Raw genomic sequence first — 21,911 nt, 5'->3', positions numbered from 1 at the left:
TTAGGACTTCAATATAGAAAAATGTGTGCCTAATAAAGGCCATTTTTGCCTGTTTAGACTATCAGCCGAAAGCAGCCGGGTAAAGTCAACAACTTCTGCAAAAAGACGAGCACTGATTTGAATAAAACCACTTTTATAAAACTAGAAACTGCCCTCTCTACATATAGGGGAAGGTTTATGACATCACTTTTTGTCCGTTTACGACAATTGTCTTATTTCATGTGAAAGGTAGTCATTATGAAAGCGGTCGGTTGCCACAAACACACATCAAAAGACATGAATAGGAGGAGGCTATACCTAGAACTTAGAACTGAAGAAATCTTTTGTATTTCAAGTAAAAGATCTTAAACAACTAAGAAGAGACCAGTTGCCTGGATTAAACTTTTGGGGATGATACAAAGATAATTCTAAGGAGAAGCTGCTATGAGTGGGTCAATGTCTGAACACGGTCATTCTTTTGAATCTATTTGTAGATAGAACATAGTCACATGCTTTGCTTTTTGTGCTGAGGTTAGTCTGCAGCCTCAGCCTTTCGCTCGAGGACAATTAAAGTACGGAAGAAGTTCTAGTACATAATGTCAGAAGCCATTAGCGGCGTATTTATTCTCCTGGGCTGACGTCAGCACTCCAACCTAAAGCAACTCTCTGGAGAGAAGAGGACATATCGGTCTTTTAACGATCAGAATAAACAAGCGAACAGAAAACACTAGGTACTCGACTGTTTGCGATGCTTCAACTTTCATTCAAGAAATTTTCAATATGATTACGTGGTTGAATTGGAAGGGGAAAATCAATTATGCCGGATTATGGTTGCAATGAATCTGTTAAAAGCAAACCAACGAGCTTACAGCAAAATGTTTCTTTTGTCTCGTTTTGGTTGGCCAAGGTTGGAATTGATAACACGCCAAGCCATCCAAAGGTCCGGCCTCCCGTCTGTCTATGTCTACAAAGACCAACAACAACCATGACAACAATGAGCGTCAGTTCCTCATGTTTGATGACAGCTCCTTCCCTGTGGCCAATTCCATAACCGTCAGGCCGGTTTCATCTACAGAGAGAGCGCAAAGTCGTGGTGTCAGCCACATGGCAACTTTGTCAAATCAATTGATTTGCTTGGAATTGCAGCTAAGGGATGGTAAATTTATCATGTGCCTGTCAGGCTGCCATCAGAGCTCCGAGGGCTTTTACAATGAGCTGATCATTCTCTTGAGGATTTTTCCAAACGTCTCACTTAGTTACCTCATTATTTTCTGCTGTAAGTGTGCTCCGATAAGGGACACCTAACTTAATAAAAGTGTCACAATCCTGGCCTTTCATTAAAAGAAAAGCAAGAGTCTGGCCTGTGGTCCCAGAATAGTGCTTACTCTCAGTGTTCAGTGCTTCACTCACTCAAAAGTAGCAATACAGGGACCCCATGCTCACACCTTTTTCTCCTTGGCCCTGTTCAGTCAAGCTGCTCTAAAAGTACCCACTAAAGCTCCACAGTTCTTCGGTGTCGCAGACCCTGGGCAGACAGCCAACGGCTTACAGTGGAGCAAAAGTGTGAGACTCACTCCTCCACCTTTCGAATAATAATCTTTTTTTTTTTTGCCAATTTCAGTGCAAAGTACCGAGTCTGAATAAATCACAAGGGCCTCAATGACCCTAGCATAAAAGTTCACTGACTGTAGGGCAATCATGTATCCCCAGTTGACTGTTACAAAAAAGTGAAAGCTGCAAAGCTCAGGCGCAAAGTTGAAAATGAGTTAACTCAAAGCGTTGTCCAGACTACAAATAGAGAAAAGACAATGGCAGGTGCATGATGGGTAAGTAAAGGCGGGCGCTAAGGCTCTTGATTGTGCGGCCGCTTGGATTCACTCTGCATACTGAACTCTGCTGCCAGATCAAGTGAGCAGAGTCTCGCCAGCTTCTCCCCGCCTCACTGCGAGACATTTGGCCTTTGTGCGACTGTCATTAGCGCTGCCTTTCCAAACTTGGCCCGGGGCCCAGAGGCTCTGGAGGGATAAAACCTGGCCTGCTCCTTGAAGAAGCTTTTTCCTTTATTAATCTCACACAAAATGGAGCACTGTCTTGAAAATTGATGCCTCGATGTTTGAACATAACCCTTCACACCGCAACAAACTCACACTAAAGTGATGAATGAATTACAGGAAGGAAGTAACTTGACAATAATTTTTGTAGGTTTTCATTGTTAAGGTATTATGAAATGAATTATTTAGAACAAGAGAATGCAATTTCTCTTCTACTGTTCCCGCTCTTGACGTGGTTATGTTGCTTCCTTATTATTCTAAATTATTTAAGCAGTAAAACTCAATTACGGGAATTGGGTTGTGCTATGTTGATTTATCCATTATAAAGATATTTTGCGTGGTTTTGGGCTCGTGTTGCAGTCAGTGAAGTTTTGGAAGGACAAAGTTAACATTGCTAACACCGATTAGCATGCATTCGATGGACTTGCGGTACTGAGTCGTATTGGCATGCCATAATTTTAGCTAACCAGTAGTACGCTGCGCTCCCAACCAAGAGACATGGCCGCCGATGCTCCTGCTCACCGCTCACCATAATACACAAACCAAAAAATAAGTAAATGTAGATTGCAGGAAGTTTGCTGCTGGAGGAGTAGCTTTTGGAGAAAAAAAAAACGTTTAGTCACATCTGAGATCTTAAAAAGGGGCATTTCTGGAATGAAAAATTTGAATTTTTTGCTAAGTGCAAAACTTTATTATGTTTTATTGTTCCAAACATGAATTCAATGAGCTGAATGTTTTGAGTTTCAATGCCTTTCGAATGATTTGGAACTAACTAATGAGGGAAGTTTGGCCTTCATTGAGAATGGATACTTTTTGGATGAACATTTTTGAATGTTTGGATGCAAACCTAGCAGGAATATTTTGAAAATGTTGAAGATCGAAAGGTTGAAAAATGTGGCAGGATTTTAGCCTTCCCATGACTTGAATTGCTCTAAAATCTTCCTTGAACTCTGACATTCTAGGTATTAGTTCGAACTAGTGTGTTAGTTGACATGAGTCAGCATCTTGTGGACATTACACAACTGACAGCTTGCTATTAAGTGACTCACGACGGCAGTCCATCTTGTGACCAGTTGAAACTGGGATAGCTTTCATCCATTTGTGCACAACAACACATTCGTCTTGGTCAAATCATTAAGGCCTGGCATTAATTGGTTCATGCAATCAATTCAACAGTTTAAGCTATTTATCATGTTGAACATGTGAGGCTGCATTGCTACGTTCAATCAATTCCAATTCATTCATGTCGTGTTCAACATTTACAACTATACGCTAATCGATGCCATTTCAATTCTACTATGTCACTTAAATGCTTGCAGTCCGCATTTTTAATGTGCTGGGCTCTCTTAAACTAATTTTACGATGCATAATGTAGCTACTTGATAGCACTATTAGAATATTGCAGGTTTTCAAACATAACATTTTACAAGAAAGTGCTAAGACAGAATTTCCGTCAAGAAAAAGGGAAAATTAGTCCTACAGTGAAACTTTGCTGAATATGCATTATCATCATCATTCACAGGAGAATGAGTCTGCAGCAAAGTTATTGAGCAATTCAGTTTTGATAAAATCTTTACAAAGATAGGAATCCTATTATATTCTCCGTAACAGAATAAATGGAAACATCTAGGTAACAAATAGAATTCGAGTTGACATAATTTTAGGCCAACCACAATCAAATCAGTCAGAAACTTGGCAAGATGAACATTCGCTATAAGACAACATCATCTGACATACAATTTTCAACAAAGTTTTGCAATTTAAAGTCACCCCCACATTGCAAGCTTTGTTGATGAGTCAAGGTTGCAGATCAGAAAATTAACTGGAAGAGTTCTTTGGACCAGGCAGGTGTTATAGTATGAGTAATAGGACTTATTAGTCAACTCTGGCAGGGTTCCCAAATTACAACCGAAATTACGAGGCTGAGCCAAGAGTGCTGCTTGTGGGATGCAGGGTTCTAGATACAAATGTCAGATAGTTTTGTGCTATGACGCAGTGTGATGTGCTAACAAAAACAAAAAAAGGGGGGAAATGTTAGCGACAAGGCTACAGAAATGGTTTGGAAAGAAACTCAAGCTAGCCAAAATATAGCAAGTGCAGCATTAGTAGAAAACAAAACAAAAAAACATCTGCAAAATCATTACTAATGAACCATTACACTACTATTGAAATGTAAACATCAATAGCTACATACAGATTTTCAATGATAGAATTTTCAAAACGTTGAAGCTGTTGTTAATTTATGCTATCTTAACATATACGATCATATTTTATGACAAAGCTAGCTCCGAAGCAAGACTGTGCTTGAAATCGACTAAAGAAAAAGGTTTGTGACCTCTAGTGCTGCCCTCAGTGAATATTTCATGACCCGTGCTCATTTTTGCCAAGTGAATACGTCGCCAGAGGAGACAGCTTTGGATATCTGAATATTTACTGGGAGGAAACTGTCCAACTTGGTTTGAGTGCAATGTGGCAAAAAAGCTAGCGCAAGCAGGAAGCTGACAAGACACTTCCAGAATGAGAGCAAGAAGTGACGATACAGCAGAAGAACAGTGCCCTGGGTATAGAAGAGGCAAGCCGTCACTCCATGACGTCTTTCGGGACGAAGTGACCAATGCAAGTACTGTAGAAACGAGTTAGCGCTCTCAGCAGGAGCCATGCTAATGCAGCGAAACAGGAAATTCTCAGAAGGGAAACACAGTTAGCGTAAGCAGGGTGTCGCAACGAGACATAAAACACACGTCAAATTTGATGTACTGCTGGTGATTTTTTGTTTTTTCAACCAAGAGTTCTCTAGCGCAAAGCATTTATGGATTAAAACCAAAGGGAAAAAAAAAGGAAAAAAACAAAAACAGTGTGCTGTGCCATCAGTCTTTAATCAGCAACTCCAGAAGTGAGATCGTGTAATATTATCTATTATATTCCCGGCTATAACACAATCAGTATAACACAATTAGCAACAACCTGCTTGATCCTCCAATTGATTTGCTCTTAATTTGAAAATAAATCTTCTGTCGGAGCAATAATAAGCATTTCGATTTGCAGATACATTTCCTGCAAGAAAATCCTTTTTAAAATATGACTGACAGCTATTTGAGAACAGCTGCTCTTGGAGTTGACCCCATATTTATCAGGCGGCTTCCACCAAGAGTGGAATAAGTCAAACGCAGGCACTGCTAGCAGCGCACGCTGCTCCAGTCTAGTGTTAGACAGTTTTAATCCAATTAAAAGGCATAGGAAAGCCTGTGGAGTCGAGAGGCGATAAATGCAATCATCCATCATGCTGAATGAGAACTGTCGATGGAATCGACTATGCGAAGGGAAAAGAGTGATTTTTTTGGTGCTCGGGGTCCCCGAGTCATTAGCAATCGCAACAGCGAAAATGATGCCGCTCCATAAATATACTGTATGGAGATAGCAGTCGTTTGCTTGCAGTCTCATATTGTTAGGCTGGAATGAATTCCTGTTTGCAGACGGTAAATAAATGCAGAAACGGTTGCCTGTGTGAACCGCTGTTCGGCACACCATCATTTCACGCAAACGCTGTCCAAAAGTCAATGGGCCGCTGAATGAAAAAAAAATATAGCAAACTCACTCAAGGCCGAAGCTATGGGCGGCTTCTCAAAAGACAAATAAGGCTGAGAACACTGTAGTCGGAAAATGGGCTCAAAAATGAAATGCGCAATGTGCTTCCATAAAGCGAAGAGTGTTGTTTCCATATTTCATGCTCTGTCACAGTTCAACAAAGCTTGCCTAATAATATTGGGGTGCAGTCACTTTGTGTTGGGAAAAGAAGTTTATAGCAAGAGGATAGGCTTAACTTAATGTATTTTCCGCACTATAAGGCGCACCTAAAAGCCTTATTTTTTTTAAAAAAGCTGATGGTGTGCCTTATAATCAGGTGCACCTTATATATGGATCAATATTGAGATTGGGACTCATAGATGGGGAATGAAGTGATAAAGTAAGCTTTATCTGTTTCTTTTGTGTGTTTACAGTTGAACAAGGTTGGTCGTACTGACATTCGAGTTATTATGCTGTTGAGAGTTTAGAGTTATTATTTGAGTTAATATTGTTATTACTTTGAGTATTTCTATATTGTGATGGAGTTTTAAAATATGTCATTAATTGAGGGTGCGCCTTATAATCCGGTGTGTCTTATAGTGCGGAAAATTCAGTATTCAATCCCAAAGACATATTTTTCCGTGTTTTTTCTTCCATTTTTTTTTTTTTTAAGTCCAAGCATTTAATCTTTGGTATGTATTTACAATTTTTTGAATGTTTTTTCAAATATGGGGCATATATATTGTTAAACAAAGGCTGTTATTGAATGAATTAGTTACTGAAGTAATCAACTGTATTAGTACTGTACTTTAGTAATTACAGTACCAAACTAATCAAATACTTTCATGTTTTAGTACTTCAAGTACTGAATTATAAGGGCAAAATAATTTATTAGTACCCAAAGCACTTGATTGTTTCAATACTTCATTGAATAATTAGTACTTAATTACCTAACACAATCAGTTAGTTGGACAGTTAATTATTGTATCACCGATTAGATCAATTACTTAACAATCGATTACTTGAATAATTAATTACCAAAGGAATCAATTACTATAGTACTCAATTCATTCAGTACCAACTATGTTTTTGACACACTTTTAGCCAAACACTTTGAAAAAAAAATCAAATAATTGTAAATAGGATCCCGGGATTTAATGGCGGGACTTTTATAAAAAAACATAAAAGGATTGAATGAGTTAAGAAAGAAAATTGCTACAATTTCTACAGTGTGACTGAATGTGTCCCCATTTATAGCAAAAATCAAAGGTAATTTTGTACACTGTGTGCCAGCTGTACATTGTTGATAGCCAAAAGTTTAAAAAAAAAAAATGCCTGGGGTAGACAAGTTGAGGTGTGCTAAAAGCAAACAATGGAAGCCATTTCAGCATTCAGCATTAAATGAAAAGGAACTTGGCGGCAAGCAGCAGGTATTAAGAATGATGAAAGCCCAACCAGGCAACTCATGCTGAATAAATAATGGAATCCATTGTGGGGAAATGTGATCGGGTTGTCTGAATATCAATAACTAACAAAGGGGCCGTGATGCTCTGAGTGACTCGGCAACAACTCCAACACATTACAGGCAGTCAATATCTACTCTCGCTCTACTTGACATGACCCAAAAAAAGCGAAAAATTGGAAATACGCCAACATATTCCTAAGGGATGCTTCGGAAAGTCATTTTAAGATTAAAAGTCAGTAAATTAAAAAAAAAAAAGAGCTTCACCGAATCTCCACACTACTGACCACCAATTTCCCTATTGTGAAATATATTTTTAGGCAGTGCAGTTTAACGGTCACAATGGATAAACGTCCCTTCAATGGAACATTCTTGTCTTTTGAAAGATTTCTTCTCGTTTAGGTACGATTGCTTAAAGCATCAACATGAGTAAGTGCAATGGAGTTGACCAGTGCTTCCCAATTATTTTTGCAAAGCACCCCTCAAGGAAAGAGAAAATGTTTCACGCACCACCCACTCGCTGCGGTGACTATACAGCAAATGGGATATCTATGAAAACTGTAAAATACCTAAAATGGTATCCTTTTTAATATTAACAAAAAAAAAAGCAATTTAAATCAACTTTCAGCAGATTTTACATTTACTTTTTTAAGCTTAATCTGAATATGAAAAAAAAATAGCTTCACGTGGATCAAAGTGCCTAAAATAAAAAAAAACAAAATTGTCAATCCTTATTCAAACTAGACATTTGATGAACAGAATCATTTGATGCTATAAAAAGAAGAATAAATAATACATTGATCTGGAACATTAACAAAAACCAAAAAAAACCTGAAAAAGGTATAGACGTGATGATTTTTTTTCTATTGACGTGAAAGATGTGTCAATGAGAACCCTACAAAGGAGCGCCATTGAAGTTTTTTCTCTCTTATGGGAATGGGTGGGGAAAAGCTTTGGACATTGATCATTAAGCTGGGAAATTTAAATAAAAACTATTTAAAAAAACAACAACAAAAACCCCGATAATTCACTCAGAATGCTCGAAATTGGTAGACAGCACCCCCTTTTTGTCAACTACATATGCAGTGGTAACTCTTGGTGTATTTTACTAAGTTACATAAGATTCATCATTAAATTTTTTTTTATTTTTAATTCTGCCTCATCTGGTGGCTAAGTGTCATTAATGACACAGAAAAATTAACAAAATAAGAGCATACATTAATTTGCAAAGGAGTCACTAACAAATTATTATCACGAGGCTTCATGTTTCAATTCATTTGCTCTTAACTTGAAAACAAAACTGTGCTGTTTCTGTTGCAGCACGAAAAAGCATTACATTTGTTTTGCTAAAAACATTCAAAATGCTATGAAAATGTCACACAACCCTGACGTGCCTTCACATATTTGAGAACTGCTGCTTATATTTTATTGTATAGCATATAAGATGTTAAACAGCAGTTAAGCAGATTACAATTAAGAGTGGTTACCTGATTTAACCTTTTTTTTCCCAAAGGTTCCTCAAAACAACATTCAGGCAAAAAAATTGAATTAAATCTCCATTTCTTATAGGAAAAAACTGCTTTGAAATCCAAACTAATAAGAGGTTGACCAGCATCCTCAGACACACTGTAGTTGACTTTCAAAGGTTGACTAAGATTGTTTCTTGTGGGTGGCCTATACCAGAAAGTGTTGCCCGGGTCTTCAAGAATGCTTACGCTCCATGGAATTTTTCATTAACTTTCCAAAATAAGTGAAGAAAATGAGGCAGGAGCTTCATAAAAAGCTCATATTCTAATCGACCGCCCTTGGGCTTGTTTTCACAGGGTTCAAAACAGTCAGATCAATCACCTCTCAGGGAGAGACTATCGACACTGCCAAAAACAGTCCATAATGTGCATCTGTGCTTCTCGGGGCCAAGGGGTGGGATTTTCATTTACAAATCCAGCTCACACAGATTTTGGGTCAAAGAAAAAAAAAAAAACTACATGAAAATACAGGCTTAGATTTGATAAGGTTTTATGAGTTGATCCATGACTGTGAGGTCACCAAATTCTCTGAACTGTACCAAACCACTTTTAAGACTGTTACCTAGACAACTTATTGTATTAAATTTTAGTTGTAGCTTCCCTAACTGAACGGTAACAACATTTTTTTCTGCATGTATATAAGCTGAGTGTTTTCAAACTGAAAGTTGTGAAAAAGTGTTTTTCCTGTTTTGTCTGTGAGGATCTGAGCAATAAATCACTGTAATGACTAATCCATGTTTAGGGTGTCATTGCATCACCTCAAAACTGTGAGCAGCACAACTTTTGAGTTGAGGATAAAGATTAGGGGCAGGTCTTGGCTTGTCCAGTTGATTATGAGGTGTAGAAATGCTAACCCAGACATGTTTTTGGGACCTCACACTCAACTCAGGGGGTACGCCGGGGGGGTCACATAAAAATCGCATTTACGACAATTACCATTTATGCATTTTCACTAGTGTCGCTGGCCTGCTGGTGGCTATCCCAGCTGCCTATGTGCAGTTGGTGGGGAACACCCTGAAGGGGTTGTCAGCCAAATGAACAAACATTCACGCACCCAATCACACCTAAGTACAATTGAGGGTGTGCAATACATCGGCGATGTATTTTTTTCGAATGTAGGAGGAAGCCGGAGTGCCCAGAGAGAACCTACACAAGGATGGGGAGGACACGCAAACTCCATAGAGAAAGGTCAAAACTCCGGTCTCTCAAATGTGAGGCGGACTTGCTAACGAGTGTTCCATTGTGCCGTTATTTGTCTCTGTGTGATTGGCTGGAAACCAGTCTAGTCTCCCCCGCCTATTGCCCAAAGACAACTGGGATAGGCACTAGCAAGCCAGTGACCTTAGTGAGGATAAGTGGCTATAGAAAACAAGAACATCTAGGTGAAGTAGGGTAGTCTAAGACTACTTATGTTAATGTTAGTAGACTGGCATTTGCATGTCTTATTTGCCTCATAAAAATGCTGACTAGCATTGATAATTGTCCAATTTTCTGCGAAATTAGCAACAAATATGAAGCGATTACATCCCCAAGGTATTTTTTCTGTTATCTTCTCATGTCTGGTGGGCCAAGTGAACTCGAATGCCTACCACTCCAGTTCCCACCTGCTTTTGACCTTGGTGGCTCTTACCTGCGCTCTCGGTGAGGCCGTGAAAGCGGTTGTTGCTGCTGCTGGCGTGTGATGAAGGTGGTCCCCCAAACCGGGCTACTGTGACTGGTCCTGAGCCAGCCCAGCGGAGGTGACGACTGGAAGGGGTTGCTGCGGAAACCATGGTCCGACTCAGTTTCTGTGGTGAGGGACGAAGCCGAGCTCCCCATCGCCGCAGTAATAGCAACAGTTTTAGAGTGGAGAAGTTTCCGGTCCTTAGACACCTAACTCAGTCATTCCTCGGAGAATTTCTCACAGCGATGGTTTATAATTGTCTTTGTTGATTTTGGGCTTCCCACCACAGTGACACTCTTAATTTCTTCCGCATACCTTCGGACATGCCTCACCAGTCCGTGCAGGCTCATGCTTGGTCCTTCTTTTGGCAAAATATGCCTCTTGGAAATATTGCCAAGTTCATCGAGGACATCAACATTAGCCTTGTGGTCCACGCAGACAGTTGCAAACAATCAATAGCGCCATGGATCTTGAGTTACATCCAGTAAGAGAAAAATCAATGTGCTGCATTTCCTGGGGAGGGTGTTGGCAAAAGTACAAGCATGCTAATTTTGACAAAATCTCATCTTTCTGACGCGCGGTCTGCCTAACAGCTGGATTCAAGCAGAACCACCTCACTAGCCACAGCTGTGCAACATCCGTGAGCTTAATCCTAATGGGAAATGTTTTCCCACACTAAAGGTATTTTGGACCTCCACCCTGGTGGAACCAAAGATTACATAACTAAAGGAGATTCTTGCGAAGAAACAACAGTTTCAACAATTCTAGTTTCAGGCTTGTGTGATCAGCCCAATTTCCCACTGTCAAACTAGTTGATCAACTTTAAATTAAAAAAAATCTGCAAGACTGCTTGTTATAACTGCAAAGTGCATTAAAAAAATCCACGCAAGTGATGAATGTAAGGTAAAACGTTAAGAATCCGCATTTGCATTAAGAGCAGTCAAACAAGTGTCTCAAATGGAATGCAGAAGAGTACAGCCAGTTTGCCGCTGGCTGTTACATGAGCCATTACTGTAAAGACACACACTTTTCAGATTTGTCCAAATAACGAATATAGGATTTTTTTTAAAATAGCCTTCTTGTGAGCGCTTTCCTCAGTCCAGCGGAGAGGCCAGCAAGCGTGTCTACATGCAGTCGACACTCACCCAGAAGAAAACGTGAATACCGCACTAACCGGTTAATGAAATATTAAAATGTGCCCCGCCGGATCTTTTCCCGAGTAGAAGCATTTACTGGCTGCATCTGGTAACGCGATCGTCTTTTCTAAGCAGACATGCTCGCTCCCGGTCTCGCAGTGATCTCCTCGAATGCAGCAGTACCGCTTCTCGTCTCCGAGGTTCTGCGTCTCACGCGTCTATCAAATGGCTCCAGTTTGGATGAGCCCCCTCAAAACACTTGCGTCGTCCACTTGCATATGAAATCTTGCCACATGATTGAATTTCCACCTCGCGCAGTGAACGCGGATGCGATCGCCTCCAAAACAGCGGATTACTGGAGAGTCAGCAGCGCGCATGCGCACTCTCACCACCGACAGAGCGAAACCGGTATGTTACGTTTGAGTCATGAAAGTATACAAGTGACTAAAAGTACTCACGCTTGGCACTTAAATAGACATACTGATACTTGGATTTGAATGCAGAGCTTTAAATGCATATCAATTGCAGGACCCAAAACGCAGGCTTTAAAAAAAGTGTTTTAACTTCAAATAAACCAGGAAATTAGGCATGGTCGACTCCCACTTTTTACAGACCAACAAGTACTGTACTTACAAGTACTTGCCGGTATAAAACAAAAACTTCTTCCGCAGTACAAAACAAACTTTTTGACTGTCGAATAAGTTTGAAGGGGAAATCAAGTCAAAAGTTATTCTCACAATATATTCTATGCACACTATTTGTCTAAACATGGTCTTCAAATTATACATTTTGCTGGCAACAAAGCATAATTACCCAAGTCATAGTTCAATGTTTAAAAAAAACTGTATTCTTATTGATATTATAACAAAAACTTAATCTAAAATGTATGAATGAGTAAGCAAAAGGAAAAAGGCCTAATAAAAATAGCAACGTGTACTAGAGCATTTTTATTTTGTCTTTTTCCCCCCAAAACTAAATATGATTTCTGCAATTATGCTGTGTCCAATCTGAGAAATATGAATTATGCAGCAAAGGCCATCTGTCTTTACTCATGTCAAAGGGCAGGCATTTTGCCACCTGCTGTCAATCAATTATGGCTCAACTGATTTTTTTGGGTTGAGCCATGATTGGCTGTAAGCAGAGCCTAGGGACATCATTTTTGGTCGACAACAAACGGGACTGATTTTCAACTTGCCAAAAGTTTCCACTTACCAAAATTTCATGATTGCAATCACTACAAAAAAATCCCAATTTATTCCAACTAACTTTCAACAAATGTCCAACCAACTGTCAGAACTGCGCATAGGCTACTGTTTTTTATTTTTAGGACTACCCAAGGGTTAACAAGAAGATGGCGGTGACCACACTGCTCATCACCACTCGACTGTCTCTTCACATTACCGAGATAAGCCTTCAAACTTTCCCTCTCGCCTCTCTCTTCCACTTCATATCTCATTGTTGACCTCATTCCTAATCTCCGGCTCCTTCGCCGAATTTTTTGTTCACCCGGAAGAGACCACGTAAAAACACACACATAGGCTATAAAACTAGAAATGAACATGACTCACATATTTGCCGGTGCATCCCCATTGCGTGAACCGCAGCGTGTTTAAACATTAGCCGTTTTGTCGCACTCACTTGACTGAAACTCTGCTCGGTTTCGCTGAACTAAGGGCGTGCTGGTCATAGTCTGTTATGAGCATGACTACGCTGCGTCATTATATGATTGTTCACATTCAAGCTGGTTTATCTGGTATATCCACACCCATGGATTTGACATGTAAAAGAATGCAGATCCTGATATTGTTTGAATTGTGTTAGTGGCAAAACCATCCAGAAGTATGTAGGACCACACAATAACGCAATTTTGAGAATAAAAGGGAACTATTACGAAGATAAAATACCAAATGAAAAATGTTTAATAGACAAGAGGTCTGCTCTTTATCCTCATACTTATATAAAGGTGCAATGAGTAATCCTTAACCATATTTTTTGGACGAACGATAAACCGCACCAACAAACATTTAACAAAACCAATTAATTTTGTCATGCATAGGCTGCACCAAACTATAGACCACAGGTTGTAACATCTTATATTTCATGCAGAAATATGGTACATAGATGTTTTTTTTTTTTTTTATATACATAGAAGTTCTTTAAATGTTTTTGTTCAAAACTTTTTCAACCTGCCTGGCTACAGTGGCATCACACCTTCTACATTGACTGAACGTTCCTGCGGGTTTAGAAGAGCAGCGCCAACGTATTTTTAACGTAACACGGACACACTGATTGTTAAAATACTGCATCAACACAACAGTAACGTGGCTGATTGTGTTTACTAGTGGAGCGCGCCTGCTGTTGGTGAATAAAACAGCAGTTCACACTCAAAATCAATATTTTGATAGTGTCTTCTTCTGCCTCCATTTGTTTACCTGATGACTGCCCCCTGGTGGCTATTCAAAAAACTGCCGATAAGCTGTAATGTATTGTAAACTGCAGGTTTCAGAGTGTGAGAAAAAAAATAGTGGTAGTAGTAGTAGTAGTATCACGCATAATTTCAAGATATTGGAACTCATGACAATGGCAGAGACTGCTAACAAGTTAGACAAATGCTCATTTAAATACAATTTCTGTAGCTAGTCATTGTTTTTTTATGAATGAAATGTACTAGTAGGACTTTTTTATCAGTAAATAAAGAGTACTTGTACTGTTGGTAATTAAAGAGTTGAGTGCTCATGCTTATTATCTCATGCTTATTGAGTGCTCATGCTTATTAAGAAAAAAGGTTTCAAGAATGATACAACAGTCAGTCATCATGCTATGCTAATGCATGATATATGATAGTTGTTTAGGTTAAAATTTAGTTTTACTCATTTTACGATCACAAACTAGGAATTACAAAGTAAAGGACTAGAAAATTGCCATTACCTTTATAAAATGTTATTCCATTGTTTTATTTTTTTTCTTTTATTTCATTGTTTTTTGGAGGGAAATTTTGTGTATCAAAAGTATTAGTGGTACTTGGTATTGGTGACTACTTAAAGAGTTGAGTACTCTTAGTGGTATTGGTCTGAAATTAAAAGCATTATCTATGTTACCATATTATAAGAAAATGTAAAAAGTACATTTATAAGGAGAAAAAAAAAGTGTAAGAAAAATAAATCATTCCACAAATATGACAAACTTTTTGTCCACGAGAAAAGTCTTAATTCTATGATGATAAAGTCATAATCCGACAACCTAAAATTGTGCTAACTGCTAGTCCACGATGCTGACAGTCTTGATAATCTTTCCACGGTTGATTCAGACAGGCATGACCCAACGATACAGCAAACCCAATAAAAACTCTTCACTGTAACTCTTTGTCCGTGGTGCACCTGTCCGAGGACCACCTGTCCTTCTGCATACAGCAGCTGCGCAAACGTTCACGGGCAAAGACCGAAAGGTTGGATTTCATTTGTATTCCCCAGGGATGGAGAGGAAATGAAGGATGGAAGCTGATTTCACACCACATTGTAGGCTGTCGCTTGGAAAATGAGGCAAAAAACACCTGCTGAAGAACTTCTTTCTGGCTCAGATACGCCGCAGACCCAACGGAAAACTCTGAACGGCCAGGACTGCGCTGAATATTCCGTGTTACAAGACTAGACCAACCATCTGTAAAGTGACGAAGCGGACCGCAGCGGGAGTTTGCTCGTCTACCAAACTAGAAAGAAAATTCAATACGCATGAAAGGATCTGTGTTGAGAAATGGGAGACTATTGTATAAAACTTTGAGGAGATGAAAAGAAGATTATATTGTACATCTGAGGAGAAAAAAAGTGGAGTAGGAATAGAGGGAATCCAGTGATGGTTTTCATGACAAAATTATAAGCAAAAGGTAAAAAAAAAAGGTTAAAATTGTATACCATTAAATCTTGACCTTTCAGATGCAGACGATGATTCGCCAACATGTCAAAGTGCCACAGTAAATCGATATCAAATTTTGTTTTTAATAGTTGTTAGTGATAAGTAGCATCACTAGTCTCCATCAGTAATCAAAAGCCTAAAATTAGGCTAGTATTGGTACTACTTCACAAATAAATAACATAGAAGTTTTTTACATTGAACCAACAATATTTAGAAAATTTGGTTGATGGCTTGAGGTGTAACGTCAGAAAGCGGATAAAATGTTTCTTTGCTCAAAGGTAAACAATGTTTGCATTTTTTTTTAATTAACAATGATAATCTGCTTTCATATAGGACAAAAAATCTGTTTCCTGCAGAGAAAATTCGAGACAAATGGATAATTTTAATTCTTTAAAAAGATAGTCGGCCTATTTCACCATTTTCTGCAGTAAAAAAATATTGTTTTGTCTGTAATTAAAGTGATTAATTAATAAATCTGATTTCTGAAAGCATGTTTAATTTCCATACTTTTATGGGAAAATTATTTTTTTGAGATTGACAGAGCATAAAAAAATAACTAACCATTTGTAAATTATTTGGATGCTTGTTTGGTGCCTAATCTCAGAAAAATGGGTAAAAAATAGATTTTAGCACAAAAATAAAAGATATTTTCAAGTGTGTTTTATATAAACATAATGATAATTAATACACTTTCATACACGACGAAAGAAATTTGTTCAGAGGCTGAAATTCTATGCAACTGGACAATTTTGAGGTCCGAGGATAGTTCACCTATTTTGCCGTTTCTGCAGTAAAAAGTTATTATTTTATCTGTGATTAAAGTTGATGAAATTATTTCTCATGCACAACTAATGAGATAACGACCAATAACAGCGCAACGTGTGATCACATCACATGATCAACAAGTGAGCCGTGATTGGTCAGTACCTGTGCAATCGGTATTGGCAATATTTTCAGTTGACAACAAGTGGGAAAATGTGTTTTTTAGAAGGTATTAATTGTACATAAAAGTATCAAATTATGTTATCGATGCAATTACAAAGGAATTTTAAGCCCTCGCCTATGGGATAAGTGAAGTCATAAGTGGTGCAACTTGAACGGTTTCTTCACCTACCTTGAGTTGAGGTACACGTCAAACTTTATTCAGTACATAATTATGTTGGCCCTTGGGAGCCCAAATGATTTATAGACACTCCTCTAAATGCAGTAACGCAATGTAATTACATTTACAAGGTATCCCATTCAAGTAAATGAGTTATTTAAGATAGAAACAGGTAAGCTGTAAACACAGGTAACACTGTGAGACCTTTGCCCCTGCAGTGCGAACCATCTTAACTCACAAGGCGGAAGTTATTTTCAACACAACCTCCCGGAAAACTGCGCGATTTAAAGAGTATTTGACACCAGCGTGACATAATCGCTCTATTAGTGGACAAAGTGGTAACCCAGGAATCGTGCCACGGTGACACCGACATTAGCTTGACAGCGTAGCCAGCTGACTGGGGGACCTTGTAAACAAAGACTGCACGTTTCCATCGAAGCCGTTCACACGCTCGGAATGAAGTTGATCACAACGGGTCCATTGAAACAACAGCGATTCTCACCTCAAGTCGAACCGAAGGACAGATGAGTCCCTCGCCTTTGTCGCCGCGGCGCTAACTTTTCACATCCATCGAGAGGTTAAGTTGTTCCCGCGTCGCGCTGCGGCCGTCCCAGCTTGGGCTGCGCGTCCTCCGCTCCCCGAACACGTCCCAGGCATTTGTGACAAGCGTGGACGAGGGTATTTGAAGCCCGGCAGGTACCAAAGAGAATCGATGAGAACGCGGAGGCTTACCTCCGACTGTCTCAGAAGGTAGCGGAATCACTACGGAGTAAATTCAAGACAAGTTTACGCTAAATGCGTAGCATTGAACATCTGTCGCTAGAGAAGCTTAAGTTGGCGTACGTAATTGTATTTCAAGAATACAAGAAAAGAAAACTACATTTCCCGAGTTCAACACCGCAAGAATATCCGGGTACGATATCCAGTACCGTCTTTCCTAAAATATATTTTAACTAATATATATATTTACATTGATTAATTTCTATTTTCTATTTTGTAACAATTTTATTATTTGACTCTAAGTTATATAAATATAATTGTGACAATTTTTTACGTCAATTAATGGCCGTATACTGCCATCTAAAGTCCAAAAATATGAACTGTCTTTTGTTTACAAACAGCTAAGTCAAACTTTTTATACACGAGAACCTTTGCAAAAATTCACCATCATCACGACTTAAGTTAAAATACAACAAAAACGCGACAAAATATAGGTTTCATTTTAAAAAAGTACATCAATGTCATTCTATTTGAATGAAAAATCATTTAAGACTCATGACACATCAAACGTCCATAAAATTTACATGAAATTGTAAATTAATGAAAAAAACCCACAATAATTCCTTACAGTAAGAATATATGTATCACTAGAGGGTGCCCTCGTGCCACTAATGAAAAATATACCCCTCTTAGAATCACTGCTCTACCATAGTTACTAGATATTTCCTAACAAGTACAAAATAATTTGTATCTGTGATCATAAAATGCCACAAAACAACTTGATTTCTCTGAGTCTACATTAAGGTTTTTTTCTTTTTCAAAACACCTGGTGAAATTGAGATGTCATTAAGATAAGAAGTAATTTAGCATGTGAAACAGTCTGTAAATGTGGATTATCTCTTAATACTGGTGTTACCCGTGTTGTTTGAACCAGCCAAGTTCAAAGGATTAGGCTCGGCCTGTAAATTCCCTAATGATCCCTCAGCGGTCCTTAAACGTCTCATTAGGATAATTGTCCATTGCACAATCACTCATCATAATTGGCTTGGATTTTTGTTTTTGAGGCTTCTTGGTAGAAAACCCAAGAGACGTCTTCATTTAAGGGGGGATTGTGAGAATCTGAGTTTTTAACCCCTGGTACAACTGGGGCAAATTCATTGTATTGAATGCACGACTGCTATGACTGAGAAACCCTATACATTTTAAATTTTCTTCACATAATTTTTCACACACCATATGCAAGAAATTGATGGAGAACCCATTTGAAACAGAAGTATTTGTTCAACTATTGTACAGGTTACTGTAATAAGGGGTTTGGTAACTGGGTTTCTGTATCAGTAGGACAGTGTCACGTGATTTCAATTTAGTGTTTTCTTATGCATCCAATTGTTTCAAAACATCAGAGTTGTGAAAAGCGATCCCAACAGTGATCTTTTCTAAAATCGAATCATAAGATCATACCATACCACATGGAAATGCACGATAAATGTATATGTATCAATGGGAGAGTAGAAATTGTGATATTTTACGCTTATCCACCAGATTTCGTTGAGGGATTCATCCAAATTTTAGCAAGCTTCACGGCATGCTTGATTTGGTCTCGTGGGCCACTTAAAATGAAGTGGTTGGCCAAAACTGGCCCGCGAGCCTTAGGTTTAACACATGTGCCAGGGTGCCATCAATCAGCAGACACAATCCATGCACCGCTGGGGTTAGCGTGATTTACTTCCTTGGATCGAGTGAGGCGGGCGGGGCAAAACATCCTCGCGTAGAAACAAACACAAATCTGGGCGGGGAAAGTTCAGCGGACGACCCCACATGTCGCGCAGGTTTACGGCTCTCAGTGTCTGCCCACGCCGTGCGAGAAACTTCATTTCGATTTCTCTGGAAGGGTACAACTCCTAAAATTATACTTAATGTTTTTTATAAAAGCTGCTTCAAGCCAGTGAAAATCTCGGGAAAAGGTAAGAAAATGAATGCACTTTTTCTTCTATTCTTTTTTTTTTGTTCGATTGTTGCAGCGCTTGTTATCTTGCATTCCGTCCGTATCTTCAACTTCAAATGCTCCAAAGTCACGTTAAAACTGTGCAAGTACAAAAGTTTCTGAACATAGTTTGTGCGGTTGCGTACACACTGTTGTCATGACAATGCTAAGGGAAACCGAGCGCAAGGCACGTTGAGGGCACACAAAAGACGCCAACTTGAGTGTTTAGACATCTCCCCTTCCACTTCTGCAACCCCCAACAAAGTGCATACACACTTGAAAACCGGATCCAAATATTACTTTGCTTGAAATCACAGATGCGGGGACACTCGGAATTGGTCCCATTTTTTTTCCTGACAAAACGGAAAGACGAGTGCAGAGAGAGTGGAAGGGGTCAGTAGTGAGGGATATGTGCAATGTGTTGGACAAAAGGTGTGTCCTGTGTTTATATGAGATATTTTGTGACGCAGCTGTGGCCAGGAAAGGGATGCTTACAGCCGGCCCTTTTCTGTTTTGTGAGCAGGCACACATGTGGAAATGACATAGCTTCCACAATAGAGCGTGAGCCACACTATTGTCCACTTATGGGTAGTTAAAAAGTACTCAGGTACTGAATTGAACTACTGAACTGTACTTACAGTCATCTGTACTTACATGAGTTTTGATATTTTTACATATGCTCCCTTGGAAAACTGTTTGATCGGTGCTTCTCAATTTGTTTTTATAAAGCCTCCCAAGAAAGAGAAAAACTTTTGCCAAGACGCTAAATATTGACTATTATCAATAAGTTGTATTAATAGATCTGAAACTGTATTTTTTTTAAGCATCAACAAAAGAAAAAAGCAATTTAAATCTGAATAAATAGTGAATTAAATATGAATCACAATTTCATGTTTGGAGGCGTAGGGGCTTGTATGAAATATACTCACGATAATATCTGAATTGACTTCTGCTTTAAGGTGACAAGGCGGCTACCGATACCAGCCACCGATACCTAAAGAGTTACTAAAGTTATTAAGCTATTTTCAGCAGTAAAAATGACATTTTGTCAATTATTATTTGATAACAATTATTTTTTTATGTGCTCAAGAACTCATACTGGTATCGGTCTGAAATTAAGTGGTATCAAAAACCCCTAGCTGTGGGTTTTGCGATTACGAAAATATTCAATTTTTTTATTTGACAAGCTAAAAATGATTTGACTTGAATGAGCTGAATGATTAAGCGGGATAGTACACTTATTTAGTTTATATGGTTTTATGATTAACCCTATAAACCTTTTTTTGTGTTGTGGTGTGCAAACATCCTATGACCAAGCATGTTTAAAAAAGCCACGTGACCAACGAAGGGTTAAAAATACATTTTTCCAGTTGCTGATGACTGAAAATGACATCACCATTTCAAAGTGCAGATAACTACCAATCACGGTTCACTTGTTTTCTGTGTTTGAGCACATCATCTTTGCAAGCTGAGCTGTGATCGTTACCTCAGCCTTGAGTACGTGATGCCATTTTCAGTTGACAGAAAGTGGCAAAAGATATTTTAAAATAGATTTTTATCGTAGTTTTTTTGTGTGTGTGTTTTTAAAATAATGAAAACGTGATTTGATTGTTAAATTATAGACAAATATGAACTTTTTACTGCGGAAAATGGCTAAGTTTAGTGTTTTCCTTCTAGGAAAAAAACAAAAAAGAAATCCTCCATTAAAGTGTATTATTTGCCCTAAAAAAACCCACTAAAGCTTTTTTTTTTTAAGAAGTATAAGCAAGTATAAACAAGTATAAACACTAAGCCTCCAAAGATGACTAAAAAGCCTCAGAAAACATGTGGAAAACACACTCTTTTACTTTATTACAAATGTCAAATCACTACTTCTACTTTATTTGGAATTAAATAAAGAGAGCAAGTTCTTTTGCACCAGTTGTCCAAGTGGAGCAGTGGGGGGAAAAATGTGCGTGTGTAACATTTGTATCTTGATGTCGGGAATTTGGGGTCAGAGCCAATTCACATGGCCGGAAGGGGCATGCGGGCCTTTGTTTGTGTCGCTACCACAAATGTTGCCTCACACAATCGTGCACAAAGCGTATCAATCAGCTGCTGACTTGCATGTGATTCATCCGAAGTGTGTGATTCATAGCTATTACGCTGCTTCGTGCTCTTGTGCAAGGGGAGTTTTCACAAGTACGCATGCTTAAAGGTGACAGCTTGGAGGAACGGCGCCAACTTTTCATTCGAATCACATCATCAGCATCCTCTCCTGTTGCCAATGAAAACTTGCAGTCTAAAACATTTTGAACATTGTGTTCACTCATCACTTTTTGAAAACTATTACAACTGTTATCTTTAACCCTTGTCCAGTGTTTTGACTCTCCTCGTAGTGTGATAACTAAGTGGTCGTGCCATGTTAAACTTTGACATGCTGGGTGAAATTTCAGCTCCTTTCAATGCTTTCCCTTTGTGAAATGCATTTGATGTAAAGGATTGGACAAAATACAGAGCAAGTGATCGATTAAAGATATTATTGCAATTCATTTATTTTCAACTTCACGGTTATACAAAAAAAGATAAAAATCTTCGATATACTTGTTTGAATACGTAATCTGGTGACCTTTGCATGTTCATTCCGCGTCATACATTCCATCGTTTCGCTGCATTGATTATTTGTCTTGCATCGTATGTCGGGACATGCAGCAGCCTGGTTTGCCGCCGTAGGGCCTTTTGAGACCATTGACAGAAGTGTGTAAACACATGCGCAATACACACACACACACACACACACACGGTTGCTCTCTTGAGGCGACACCAACAGGCCTAC

At 38.8% G+C, this 21,911-nt stretch overlaps 2 protein-coding genes across 5 annotated transcripts in view; one reads left to right on the top strand and one right to left on the bottom strand.

Moving 5' to 3' along the window:
* Window positions 1-17,143, bottom strand: part of capn15 (calpain 15) — a 42,969-nt gene extending 25,826 nt beyond the window's left edge. For 2 of the 4 annotated variants that reach the window (XM_088439601.1, XM_088439602.1), the window contains exon 1: window positions 10,213-11,686. In XM_088439601.1, the coding sequence (XP_088295727.1) occupies window positions 10,213-10,400 (188 nt within the window). In that variant the 5' untranslated portion in view covers window positions 10,401-11,686. Of the gene's footprint in view, window positions 1-10,212; window positions 11,687-12,949; window positions 13,037-16,894 lie in introns of those variants that run through there. The other 2 variants (XM_088439603.1, XM_088439604.1) reach the window with 2 other exon arrangements.
* A 1,850-nt stretch (window positions 17,144-18,993) lies between these two features.
* ankfn1b (ankyrin repeat and fibronectin type III domain containing 1b) overlaps window positions 18,994-21,911 on the top strand; it is a 136,238-nt gene continuing 133,320 nt past the window's right edge. Inside the window, exon 1 of the mRNA XM_088439874.1 lies at window positions 18,994-19,076. The gene's annotated coding sequence lies outside the window, so the exon portion shown is untranslated. The remainder of the gene's footprint in view (window positions 19,077-21,911) is intronic.

The sequence above is a fragment of the Hippichthys cyanospilos genome, chromosome 17 (assembly GCF_059441005.1).
Source record: "Hippichthys cyanospilos isolate Australia breed blue-spotted pipefish chromosome 17, RoL_Hcya_1.0, whole genome shotgun sequence".
NCBI lineage: Eukaryota > Metazoa > Chordata > Actinopteri > Syngnathiformes > Syngnathidae > Hippichthys > Hippichthys cyanospilos.
Note: the sequence above shows the minus strand (reverse complement) of the source record. Positions and strands in the feature narration are given on the sequence as shown.